Below are 13879 nucleotides of genomic sequence, written 5' to 3'. Positions count from 1 at the left end.
TCAAGGTAGAACTTTTTTTTTTCTGGAAACTTTTTTGACAAAAAGATAATTTAAGTGGTGACAAAATTAAAGCATTTTAATACTTAAACTATATAATACAGTAAAATGCAAGCTTTGAATAAATTTTTGTGGTACTTCAAAGATAGGGAGCTTTTTAAGGTTAGACCTCGTAGACGCCCAAGGACTGTACCTAACTCTTAAGGGTTCTGTTCTTAAGTTTGAGATTACTGCCTTAAAATTTAAAGCTACCTAAAGAAAGATTAGTTGAAAATGATGAGAACAGTAGTCTGAGACTTAGGGGATGGGGAATTGCCTAAGGTAACAGAGAAGAGAGAATAGGAGTTATTCGCCAAGTTGGGGGTAAAAAAGACCAATAATAAAGTAACTTAAAAAACTTAAGATCATTTAGGGGAGGTGCATTCGCTTTTAGAATTGACTTGTCAGATACTTGAAGGCACAAGCATTTTAGTTTTTCATAAATGCTGAACTCTGGACAGACTGTCTTTCCTTATTAAATATCCCAGTTAGCAGTGGAGAAGACTTTGGCGTTAAGAGAAGCCATTTAGTTTAAGGGAAGTGCTTGTCATGTAGATTTGCACCATTTGGGAGAAATTTATGAAACACAGTGTAAGAGATGGAAGGAAATGCTATAGCTCTGTGGCTTTTTAAGGAACTCGTCTATCAGTAAACAAGTAATACACAAATGAAACATTTAACATTTGGAAGTTAACCACTAGGGCAAGGTAACACCAGGAGGACAAGAAAATTCAGGATTGAGAATCAAATTAGCACATATAGTAAGATGCAGTATGATTTCTAAGAGAACAGCATATATTATACAAAAGAAGCTGACAGAACTGAAGCCAAAATAAGAAATAGAAAATCACACACACACACACACACACACCCAATTTAACAACTAAGAACAGTCCTGGGGTCTCTAGATACTTGCTTCAGAACTCTGTAGACCATGATGCTGCTCTGTTGTTAGGAAGATTCTAATCCGGTTCAGTGACTTTAGTCTCCCCCCATTACATTTATTATCTTTGTGCTTGGCACCCCAGCAACGGAGCTTCTTGCATTCTCAGGCTTTACGGTAGCATCATTATTTTGTCATCCAGAATGGAAATGTGAGACTCATACTTGTTTCTGTCTTCTCCCAGACTGGTGCACTAAGAAAGCAAATGCAGATTGCCAGTTAGAAATCTGTGTTCTCAGAGCTTCATCAGCTCTCCTCTGAATTTATATATATATACCTTCTGCCTTGACCCTCTTCTGTTCTTTACCCTGATATCCAAGTTGCCTTCTCGAGGGTACATTTGGCTCTCGCATGCTGAGAACTTTATTATCACCATGTCCCTCAGGATTAAAAACCTAAATTTTGCAGCATTGTGTACAGAGGTTTTTCCTAATCTGGTGTTGTCATCTGTTCTCCCACCATGTTTGACAACTCTGCCATTTGTGTGTGTTATTTCTTCTGTCTGGAATCTATTTCTTACTTTCTTGTTCTTTTGGAATGCATTTATTATTCAAAAATAGGGAGAAGCCTGTTTTTGTTTGTTCTCAATTTTTGATTATATGAGTAATAAGTGAGTATCTCTTACAATTCAGGAAACTCAGGTAAATCAGAAGCTGAAGGGGGACATATATTTTATAGGTATTTATTTTTTCTTTGCCATAAATTTCATGAATGGGGCTGATTTATTTTTTCTTTACTCCTCACACTGCTTATCCCTTAGAAGTTAAAATTAATGAATATTTTGAATGTTATTTTGCCATTACGAGTGAGCTTGTAAAAGAGTAAGTTAAAGGAAGTTATAGAATATAAATGCAACCGACCCTTGAGTTTTCATCATAGATGCATTCTTGAAAAGGTTATGTAAGATGGATTTTGATATGTAGAATTCATGTTTTTCTTTTAAAGCAAGAGATCTCCCAGTGGAAAAGATTAATAAGCCCAACTTTCTAATATGCAGACGTAACTTTTTATCAGCAATTTAATGTACTGAGAGTTATACCTGTTGTACATTGCTTAGATAGATCTCAGTAAATGTGTGCTTCCTCCTGAACCCATCTCCAAATTAAAAGCTTATATAGCACAGCAAAAGGATGTGAACACATCATCATCTGCTATTTTCATTCACCCTTGAGTTGGTCAAAGGTGGATCAGCCCTGAGCGTTAAGATCAAGAGCATACTTTTGGCAAAGTTGTTTATCAGGTTGCCCTGTTAATGTATTCATTTTATAGGTTTATTGCTTAGTTGGGGCCGTGGATATCTGAAGAGTTGATTTGATTGTTGACTCCAGCATTAATATGTTAATTTAAAAATCCGACTTGAAAACATAAAATATCTAAAAATTCAGTATTTGGATCATTATGAATCTGTGTACTGAATGTTTGAGAATCAAAAAGTCCTCTTGAGACTTTACACCTACAAAATAAAAAGAGTATGGTCACTGAAGACTTTCTTTCAAATGTATCTCTAAAATGTAAACTAAAATTAAATTAGTTATGTAGATTACTCAGAAATGTCCTGGGTCTGAAAGAAATGAGGCTGAACCTCAAGGGCTGGAAAGCATGATTTTTATTCAAGTGTAAGTTTGTGGATTGATCTTTGAGCTATAATCTTTAGAGTGTATACATTTCTTTTTATTATGTATATCATTGCTATAAAAATGATAGTAGAGATTTTTAAGTAATGATAATTTCAGGGATGGTAACCTTTTGTAGATTGTAAAGTTTTAGATTGCTTAATATTTAGCAAACATTGTCAGGTTCTGTGCTAAGTACCAGGAGTTATAAAAGAATAAGGCCAAGCTTATCATGATGCAGACTAAACTGGGAAAGGAACCACTGTTATAAGTACTGTCATAATACTCTAATTATAATACCTGTCTGTGCTGTTCAAAATAATTTTGGATATTTTGAAGGGTGAGAAGTATGCTTGAGGGATTGTCATTAGTCATTCTCTTTTTGTTGATTGTGTGCTCTGGGCTAGGGGATGAACTAGACTCTGGGCATTACAAAAGAAAATCTCTAACAATTCTGGTGCTTACACTTTTTAGAGAAATATGTGAAGGGATGTTTCAATTAAATAGCAATCAACTTGCCTCTCAACTCCTCTCAACAATTTTAAATCACCCATTTGTTGACTTCTGAAATTTAAAAAAAAAAAAAAAAACAGTAATTTTAACATATGGAAGAAGAAAGTATTTATTAGCCCATAACTACACTGTCAGAAAAGAAGAAAGTAGTATATGTATGGTAAGCAAAATCAGTTAATCCCAACTGATATAAAGTAAAAGCCTACTCGCTCTATCCTCACATTAATAATTCCTTTTAGAAAAATCCTTTCATACATTTTAAAATAATGTAGGCAGTGCTTAGGTCTCAAAACACATTTATTATAATGTATTTTTCTTTTATCTCTTGATAGTACAATATGATAAAAAAATAGATAAAACATATTTTGGTAATCTGCTTTTAAAAATAAGTGAAATGGAGCTATGTGTGATGAGGTGAATAGACCTAGAGTCTGTCATACAGAGTGAAGTAAGCCAGAAAGAGAAAAACAAATACTGTATGCTAACTCACATATACGGAATCTAAAAAAAAAAGAATGGTACTGATGAACCCAGTGACAGGGCAAGATTAAAGATGCAGATGCAGAGAATGGACTGGAGGACACGGGGTTGAGGGGGCGAAGGGGAAGCTGGGACGAAGTGAGAGAGTAGCACAGACATATATATACTACCAACTGTAAAATAGCTAGCTAGTGGGAAGTTGCTGTGTAACAAAGGGAGATGAACTTGATGATGGGTGATGCCTTAGAGGGCCAGGACAGGGAGGGTGGGAGGGAGTCGCGGGAGGGAGGGGATATGGGAATATATGTATAAATACAGCTGATTCACTTTGGTGTACCTCAAAAGCTGGTACAAGAGTGTAAAGCAATTATATTCCAATAAAGAGCTTAAAAAAAGAATATAATAAAATAAAATTAATATAAAAATATTTTTAAAAAGAAGTGAAATATGTTAGTCCTTATGCTACAGCTCTGGTTCAGTAGAATCTGGTTCTGTAGTCTGGTACATTTGTTATCCTTAAGTAATTATACAAAAGGTTTGGAAAATGCTACATTCTGTTTGTTTATAAGTAAAATTCATGATTAAATTTGAACACTTAAATACTCTCCCCACCCCCCAATCTTCTAATTATATTTGCTTGGGGAAAATGATTTGCTTCTCAGTCTTGGATACATCATTTACCCCCCTTCACTTTTGCATTATAACTGCAATGTTTCATGCATAGACCATTTCTTTGTTGGCATTTTAAAAAAACATACTAATGCTGACACATTAGACATAAACCAGATTGATTTTTTGAAAGGAAAAATGTCCCTTCCTCCAAAAGAAAAGAGCTAAGTTAATAGTAACCTAGTCATTTAGCATGGTGGAAATCAGTAATATGTTTAGGGTTCTCTTTATTTTCATGTACGTGTGTTTTTAAGATGTAAGATGTAGGTATATATTTCTCTCACTGGTTTCTTTTTATCATTTTTTTAGGGTCTTTTACCCTTGAAGTCACTTGATATATTTGCATTGTTATTTCAGTAAAGCATATCAGGATGGCAAGAATAGCATTACAGAGTTAGTTATAATGACAAATTAAAGAAATAATGTGATCATTAAAAACTCAGTTCCTTCTGTAATTTGAATTTCAAGAGTCACGGTGCAGGCTTCTGTTTATAATTAGTCACTCTGATGAAGAGGTTATGATAGAATTTTTTAATATGATTTGTTTTTATTTTGTTAGAGAAATATGTAGTAATACACTCCGTAAATAATTACATGGGCTTAGTTAAGATACAGATTTTTTTTAATTAAATGCACATCCTTTTGGTAATAATACAGAATGTAAGATACAGATTTTATTTTAATGACAATTCTTTTAGTAATCATATAGTCCATGTTTTTCCTTATTGACTAAAAATTTTAAATTCTGTGTAATTTGTAATTTATTTTCATCATCATTATTGAGCTTTGTGAATTTGCTGCTGAATGAGGTCTCCTGATTCTTTTACCAAAAAGCACTTGTAGAGTATCTCTTCAGATAGACTATTCCAGGAAAGAGAGGAAGATTTGCTGTGTTATTTGACATGTTGTGAGTGATGAATGAGCTAAGGAACAAAAGCAAATGAAAGAGAGATAACAAACTTGAAGAATTGCAGAGGTTGTATTCCAGTTAAGTCCGGCAACACACGATTATCTAAATTTAACAGTATTTGTCCAGGCTGAGGCCAAAGAATTTGGAGCTATTTTCAGATGCAAATAGTGAGCTTATTTTAGAAGCATGTTTGACCATTACATGACATATTTTGGCAACTTTTCATAGCATCTGGGTCTCATCTAAATAGATATATTTGGGATTGTTGTAGATAACTTGCTTTCCCTGTTCAATTATGAGAGTGGAATTTGCTGTTTACAGTAAGAAGTGCCTATATATGTGTTACATCTCTTGGTGATTTAGCTCTAGATGCAGAAGAGTTACTAGTCGACTGGCTAGACTGGCTAGTCTACTGTTTTCTCCTCTAAACCACCATTGCAACAATGTATCTTACATATTTTTAGGTAAAACATCTAAATGAGGAGTTCCCTTCCCTGCCTGAGTTTGGTAACTACCAAACATGTATGAAAAATGTTCACTTGTAAAAGGTGTCCTTGTTTCCCTGTACAGATTTGGAAATGTTCGTTACTTTGCTGACCTCCCTTCTGTTCCATGCTTGAGGTTAGCTCACACAGTTACATGCCTTGATAATTATCTTCTAGATTTCATGTTTATGTCTAGTTACAGTTTTATTATTCGCAAGCTATAAATATAAATTATATATTCATATGTTTAAATTATGTTCTCCTTTATTAGTTATATTGGTTACAGTAAAATAGAAACATGACTGATGACTTGAAATTCAGCCACAAAATGGTATTCCTCCCATGACCAGTTATGATGTTATTGAATAGAAATTCTTAATTGTTTTCTAACTGCTTGGGATAAAAATGTGTTACTAATGGCTATAGGGGAGAGGTTATTTGAATATGAGATGCTTTCTTTTTCATACTTGGAAACAGGGTCATTCCATCTTAGTAGAAGGCTTCTTGTTCTTCTTAAGTATTAACAACTTGTTTTAAGAACCAGCTTGTAGGCTGTTACAGGGGAGGACAAATAATTTTCCCTCTACCATTCTTAGTTCTTAGCTGAAACCCCTGTAATAAAAGATAGGTAAGAAAAAAACGAATTGAAGTTTATTAACATGTATACCTTGTATACACATGGAAGATACTCAGGGAAAAATGAGGAACTCAGAGAGGTGGCTTTAGAATTAAGGATTAAATACCACTCAATTCAGGAAAAGCAGAGGAAGGTGCAGGCCTCTCGGGAGAATAGATGACTTTTATGAGAGATGAATAGGCCCTTAGAAGAATAAATAGGAGAGATGATAACCTGTGAGAAAGTTTGGGTGCAGTGTCTCCTTTTAGTCTTCTTGCCTGTGATAAGAGCCAATCCTCCCTGATTGATGAAACTCCCAGGGAGGGGATTTATGACAATCCAGTTCCTTTGGGAAGATCTGTCTTTAGGCAGAGAGTGGAGTTCAGAGAAAGCCTCTCCCTGCATTTGCTGGTTTTCAAGTGCCTACAGCTCAAAATGATTAATATGTCATTTATTACGGTGGCATGTCCTGAACTACTACAGTCGTGCTTTGGGGTGGCATATTCTGCTACCTTTCATTACCAACTCTGTTTTGGCATTCTTGTTGTACAGTATTTACTTCATCTAGTCTTTTATCTGTCGATTATTTGCTGATGTAGGATAGCATTGTAGTGATGAATAGATAGGAAATTATAGCCAAGATAGTGCATTGTATCATCTACAGTGCATCTTTGAGTACTTACATATTCTCTCCAGAAGGCAAGCCCTTCATTTCCCCTCATTTCCTGCTTTGAGGTAGAGAGAAAAATAAAGTCTAGGCCTGTGGTTAGTATATATTTTGGTCTTGTTGAGTTAGTACTGCATTTTGTGAATGTAGCACAGTTTGTTTATCCATTTATCAGTTAATGGTTGGTTTCCATTTTTGGGTGATTAAACAACATTTGCCTACAGGTCTTTATAGACATACGTTTTCACTTCTTTTGATTAGATACTGAATTCAATTCCCCATTTAATCACCTTTGCCCCTTTTTTGAAAGTTAGTTGCCCGAATGAAATAAGTCAGAGAAAGACAAATACTGTATGATGTCACTTATATGTGAAATCTAAAAAAGCCAAACTCATAGAAACAGAAACTAGAATGGTGCTTACCAGAGGCTATGGGATGGGGAAATGGGGAGATGTTGGTCAAAGGGTACAAACGTCCAATTTGCTATAAATTATAATAAAAATAAAATTTCATCAGTTTCTTTTCTATATATCTTTAGTAGCGTAGCATTGTTTATATAGTATGCAAAATTATAAAGGTACACTGGCTGCCTTGCTATTTGAGACTTCACAATATAATTTTACTAACTCTTGCTAGGTAATTCAAATTGTGTTCTCTAACTTCATTTAGTATAACATGTACTATGGCCTCATTACAGAAGTCTTAAAAGATACTTTTCCATAATTGTCATTTTCAGTGATAGGCTGATATAAACAGGTTTTTAAAATTACGTATAACTCCGCATGCAGCATTTGGTTGTGTGTCAGGATTCACTCTCCTTTTTAAACTAATTTTATGAATCAGGATTGAAGTTGAGTAGGAAGACTGCCATGCTGCCGATTTGATAATTGTTTATTGCATCTTAATTACAGAAAAAGGCTTCCTTTCCTTTCTTCCTGTTTGCTCAGTTTTATAGCTCAATTTTTTTTTGTTTTCTAAAGAGTTTAGATTAAGGGAGCTACAAATCAGAAGAGTAAAGTCTCATATTTTGTTTTATGTGTATTCACTGGACATATCTGGCAAGTACTTCAGCAGTCCGTCCTGTCAGTGGCTCAGGTGCTATAAACCAAATAGTATTGTTGCTTGCTTTTCTCTTGCAGACCTACTTTTTTCTTCTCTTTACTCCCTCTTTCTTGATATCAAGAAGTTTTATAAAACAAGAAAAGGCTTTTTCTTAGGAAGTTGTGAGCCATGGGAAAATTTTAGCAGATAACTTGTGGAGGAATAGAATAGTTAATGTCTTCTTGAAAAGATCATCGTCTGTTGTCTAGGCACTTGTCTTACTGAAATAGGTACAAGACATATAAGGTAAAGCATAGCTTAAAAGATTGTGATATAGGGCATTCCTGATTTGCGGTAATCAACAATGGAAGAAACTTATAGATTTTTGGAAGAGGATACCATAGATTATCAAGCTATCTTAGAAGTTTTTTGTTAGGCATAATAACAATATACAAAAACCAATATTTAAAATATCTGTAACCTGTTATCAGGATATTAATATATAATTCAATATATAAATAAAACATTCACTTTTATTCTACAAGTAAATATTTAGTATTACAAATTACAGCACAAATGGTTTGCCATATCATTCTGATAATTTCCACATCTTATGTTGGGTTTTGGAATTATTGATGGCCTCTGTCTTGCTTAGTTTTTACCAGTTTTCATGAATTCCTGTTTGAGCTACAGTTTGACAAAATAAATTTCATGAAATGACTACTCATTAAGTTGATAGTCATTATTAAGTAACATGGAGTTGCAATAAGCAGAGACTTTCTCTTCATACCAACAATATTGTTGATAGTGCTTAATCTTCTCTTAGTTTTTAAGAGCAATTACTTTCAAACATTTTTTCTAGCTCCTGTGATGATATGAAATTTGAAATACCTTCTTGGTCAGCTGGGCTATAGTAGAAATAGTGAGACAGTGTGGTGCTCTTTTGTTGGGCTGCCTGTATTTGAATCCTAGCTCTGCCAACTAAATGTAAGCTGGTAGGTAGAGTTGAGATGGGAGAATTTGGAGGGGCAGACTAGTAGAAAGCAACCAAACAGGAAGGATGCCATAAATAGTGTCCTGAAGGCCCCTTTTTTATGCCAGGAAGTAACTCTTTACTTGTTGGATGATGGAAAGTTCTGAGGAGTGGATAGGACAGTCAGGGGGTTTGGGCAGCAGCTAGTTTTCAACCACAGTGAAAGTACTTCAGTACTGCAACAACTAATATGTCTGTACTGGTGCCTGCTGGCCCAGTATCAGCTTGAGCTGTGTGTTAGGCAAGAGAAAGAATGAAGTTCAAAGACCGGATCTCTGACTAACCTGTCTCTGTAACCCTATGTTTCACTTAGACTGGAAATATCTGCTCATCTGACAGAGTTATGTACCCTGTTATCACCTAGTTTCTACCCTTCTTAGTCTGTTCATCTTGTCCTTTCTGCTGCCTGAAACATCCTGTCCTAGTATTACTTGACAATCATCTTAATTTAAAAGTTTAATCTAGGACTAATTGATGTCACCCAGTTAGTGGTTTATTCAGAAGTAGGTCTTGTCAGTACATCTTTGCAAAACAAGGATAAAAATATTGCTGCACATTTGAATTCTCCTAAAGTTGCTTTCTGGTGTTAATATTGCATCTCTTAGCTTGCCAAGGAATTTATGTTCCTATTTGGTTTACCAGTTGTATTGGAAATTTACCAATTTCCTAGAGCTGCCATAACAAAGGACACAAACGAGGTAGCTTAAACAGCAGAAATTTATTGTCTCACAGTTGTGGAGGTTAGAAGTCCAAAATCAAGGTGTCAGCAAAGTTAGTTCCTTCTGAGGGCTGTGAAGAAAAATCTGTTTCAGGCCAGTTTCTAGTGGTTTTCTGGCAGTCTTGTGTTCCTTTGCTTGTAGATGCATCAGTCCAATCTCTGTTTTCATCTTCACATGGTGTTCTCTCTGTACTCTTTGCATAGTCTTCTGTGTTCATGTGCGTGTCTGTGTTCAGATTTCCCCTTTTGCATCAGTCTAATGACTTCATCTTAACTTGAGTCTATCTTCAAAATCCCTGTTTCCAGTGAGGTTACAGTCTGAGGTATTGGGGGTTAGGACTTCAACATCTTTTTGAGGAGACACAGTTCAACCAGTACCACCAGCATGAAAATTTGATTTTGTTTCAATGATAGAAATTTGAGGACCTCTATACTGGTTTTTGTTATTGTTTATTTGTTTTAAATATCTTAAATTTCTCTTAAAGTCTAAATGTGTTTTTTTCTAAATGATATACACTGGAGACCAGTAATCATCTACATTATCTAAATAGTCAGTTTCTATGGATATATTTACTACTTTGTGAAAATATTTTAGCTTTTGAAATTTTAATGTAATTAATGGATGATGTGCTGAATAACAATTTGAAGTCTGAATACTACAGATGCTGTTTTTACTCCCTTGTGGAAACTCTTCTGGTAATGCTTGTACAGTCTAGCCTTGGTATATTCTTTTATTGTACTCCTTCCTTAGGCAATGATTAAATTCTTCTTTCCAGAAAGCTTCCACAAGATAATGAGAACAAGATCTTACATATAGTATTATAATATGTTCTGTTGTCACCAATTCTTCATTAGATTTGTACATTTACTTTAGAACTTCCTTGAAATTCTTCACATTATGTTGTATTCACAGGTGTGATTTAAGATGTTTTTTTAAAAAATCAAATGGACAATTGTCTTTTTTTAATGAAAATCGTTGGGAAAATACAAGATGACATATAAATGTTCCCTTTAGCCACTTGTAGTACTAATAGTGTAAACATGTTTGTGCAGGTTTTGACTGGATCATCTTGTCAGAGTTATTCACCTCCTGGCTATCAAGATTTCAGTAAGTGGGAATCAGTGCTGAAAATAAAAGAAGGACTGCTAAGGCAGAAAGAAATTGTAATTGATCGGTGAGTCTTAATTTTTTTCTAAATGCTAAATATTTCAGGCGTGCAGAAATGTATATTAATAAAAACAAATATCTTTGTACCCACTACTTAGAGTTTAAGAAATAAAACCTTAAAAGTACATTGATGTCTCATGTCTGTCCATCCCCAGTCCCAGTGCTTTTAAGAACCGCTCTCAGTCAGAACTGAGAATCAGTTGGTCGGTCTACCTGTCTATCCATCTACCTGTCTGTCTATCTATCTATTTGCCTACCAATGTCTGTTTTCTACCATCCTCCCATTTACATTAGGGTAACTCATTATTTGGAAACTCCTCTCCATTTTTTTTGTACATGTAACAAGTTAGCTGCAGTGCTAATGAACTATCAAAGCTAGTGTCTTTGTGTTTTATACTTGGGAACTATCAAATTGGAAAGCTACTTTAAAGTGGTAGTTTCCTTTAATGTATGTTAGATCTGAAGGTACAGAAAGTATGAAAATCATGAATGTTTAAAATTAAGTGACTTACAGATAAGAATTTTGGAAATTTTGGGAGACATTTCCAAAATGTTGCCTGTTTGAGTACCAGAACTCTAAAAAAAAAAAAAAAAAGGTTCTTTTAAACTTAATAGTCTCCTGATTATTCTGAGCAATAAACTTTAATATTACTTATTTATGATCTATATTGGTTGTACATCATTTATGTCTACTTTGGGGATAATTAAACATGTTGTGTATCATGGTAATTGGAAAATAGTTTGAGGAGCCATTTTTTCTTAATCAGTGCTAGTTACTACTTATTTTCATGTGCTTATATGGGATAAAGTAGTAGATATTTTAGCCTTAAAATTAAATCTTAATTCAAACCTTTAAATATATTTAAAAGTTGAAATTTCAAAAGGTTTTGCTTAGAAACTTAACAGTGTTAAGCACGATCTGCTGGAATATAAACTAGAACATAGACATCTGGACTTCCTTATTCTCCACTGTGTTCTCAACATCCTGAACAGAGCCTGGCACATTTAGTACATGTGCTTAGTGTTTGATGCTTCCATGCTTGATAAGTGAATGAAGATGGTAGGAGATAGTTATAATTGAGTTTATGAAAAAGCTATTTTAAGATATTAGATATTTCTAGTACAAGTGAATTTTATATATAAATAAGTATAGACACAGTTGTATATATATATTTTGAACACTTAAATAATTCAATTCATTGTATATACTCAAAATTAATACTGTTTTTCAACACACCAAAATTCAGACTTTCATGAGTAGACTCACCCTAACTCAGAATCACTTGGCTTTTTTATTTTTTAAACACCATTATACCATTTCGTTGGGTATAAGTTAATAGGTGTCAGTTCATTTGCGCTGCTATAACAAAATACCATAGACTGGCTAGCTTATAGACAACAAATACTTATTTTTACCACTTCTGGAGGCTGGGAGGTCCAAAGCACTGGCAGATTCAATGTCTAGTGAGAGCCAGCTTCCTGGTTCATAAAAGGCTGTCTTCTTGCTGTAACCTCACATGGTGAAAGGGGCGCAAGGGGGCTCTCTGGAGCTTCTTTTGTAATGGCACTAATTGCATTCGTGAGGACTCTGCCCTCATGACCTAATCAGCTTCCAAAGGCTCTCCACCTCCTATATCACACATTGGACACTAGGATTTAATGTACGAATTTGGCGGGGCCGGGGGAAGGTCATAACATTCAGTCTATGGCAATAAGAAATGCAGATAATTATTGATATAATCTATTAAAATATATTTTACTTGTCAATTTTGTATGTATAAAAGGATACTATTTTGTATATTTAATTTTGTCAATTTTATATGTATAAAAGGATACTGAGGAAATAATCCAAAATCATTTAAGTTGCTCAATTGACCAATTCTTTTTTTTTTAATTAAAAATTTTTTTTAATTTAAGTATAGTTGATTTAAAGTGTTCTCTTAGTTTCAGGGATATAGCAAAGTGATTCGGGGTGTGTGTTGTGTATGTGTGTGTATTCTTTTTTCAGATTCTTTTCCCATATAGGATATTACAAAATATTGAGTGTAGTTCCTTATGCTATGCACTAGGTCCTTGTTGTTTATTTTCTATATAGTAGTGTGTGTATGTTACTCCCAAGTTCCTAACTTATCTCTTCCCTCATCTTTCCCCTTTGGTAGTCATAAGTTTGTTTTCTATGTTTGTGAGTCTGTTTCTCTTTTGTAAATAAGTTCATTTGTATTATTTTTTTAGATTCTACATATAATTGATATCATATGATATTTGTCCTTGTCTTTTTGACTTCACTTCATATGATAAGCTCTAGGTCTATCCATCGTGCTGAAAATGGCATTATTTCATTCTTTTTTATGGCTGAGTAATATTCCCTTGTAAATATGTACCACATTTTCTTTATCCATTCATCTGTTGATGGACATTTAGATTGTTTCCGTATCCTGGCTATTGTAAATAGTTCTGCAGTGAACACTGGGGTGCATGTATCTTTTCAGTTTACAGGTTTTTCCAGATATATGCCCAGGGGTGGGATTGCAGGATCATATGGTAGCTCTGTTTTTAGTTTTTTAAAGGAACTTCCATATTCTTCTTCATAGCAGCTGTACCAATTTACATTCCCACCAACAGTGTAGGAGGGTTTCCATTTCTCCACACCCTCTCCAGCATTCGTTATTTGTAGACTTTTTGACGATGACCATTCTGACCAGTGTGAGAGAGATCTCATCGTAGTTTTGATTTGCATTTCTCTGATAATTAGCAATGTTGAGCATCTTTTCATGTGTTTGTTGGCCATCTGTATGTCTTCTTTGGAGAATTGTCTCTTTAGGTCTTCTGCGCATTTTTTGGCCAGTTCTTTATCTAGTCTCATTTCTGGATCTGTGGTAGCTGCATTGTCAGGTAGGAGTTGGCTGGCCTGGGCTAGCCTCAGCTGGACGGTCTGTGTGCTCCATGGGGTCTGTCATCCTCCATTGTGCTAGCCAGGGTTTGTTCAT

At 34.6% G+C, this 13879-nt stretch overlaps 1 protein-coding gene across 1 annotated transcript in view; it reads left to right on the top strand.

Annotated features, from left to right (window-relative positions):
- Positions 1-13879, top strand: part of CEP85L (centrosomal protein 85 like) — an 82688-nt gene that overhangs the window by 47364 nt on the left and 21445 nt on the right. Inside the window, exon 3 of the mRNA XM_057739204.1 lies at positions 10778-10899. Coding sequence (XP_057595187.1) covers positions 10778-10899 — 122 coding nt within the window. The remainder of the gene's footprint in view (positions 1-10777; positions 10900-13879) is intronic.

This window comes from Hippopotamus amphibius, chromosome 6, assembly GCF_030028045.1.
Source record: "Hippopotamus amphibius kiboko isolate mHipAmp2 chromosome 6, mHipAmp2.hap2, whole genome shotgun sequence".
Classification (NCBI taxonomy): Eukaryota; Metazoa; Chordata; class Mammalia; order Artiodactyla; family Hippopotamidae; genus Hippopotamus; species Hippopotamus amphibius.
Note: the sequence above shows the minus strand (reverse complement) of the source record. Positions and strands in the feature narration are given on the sequence as shown.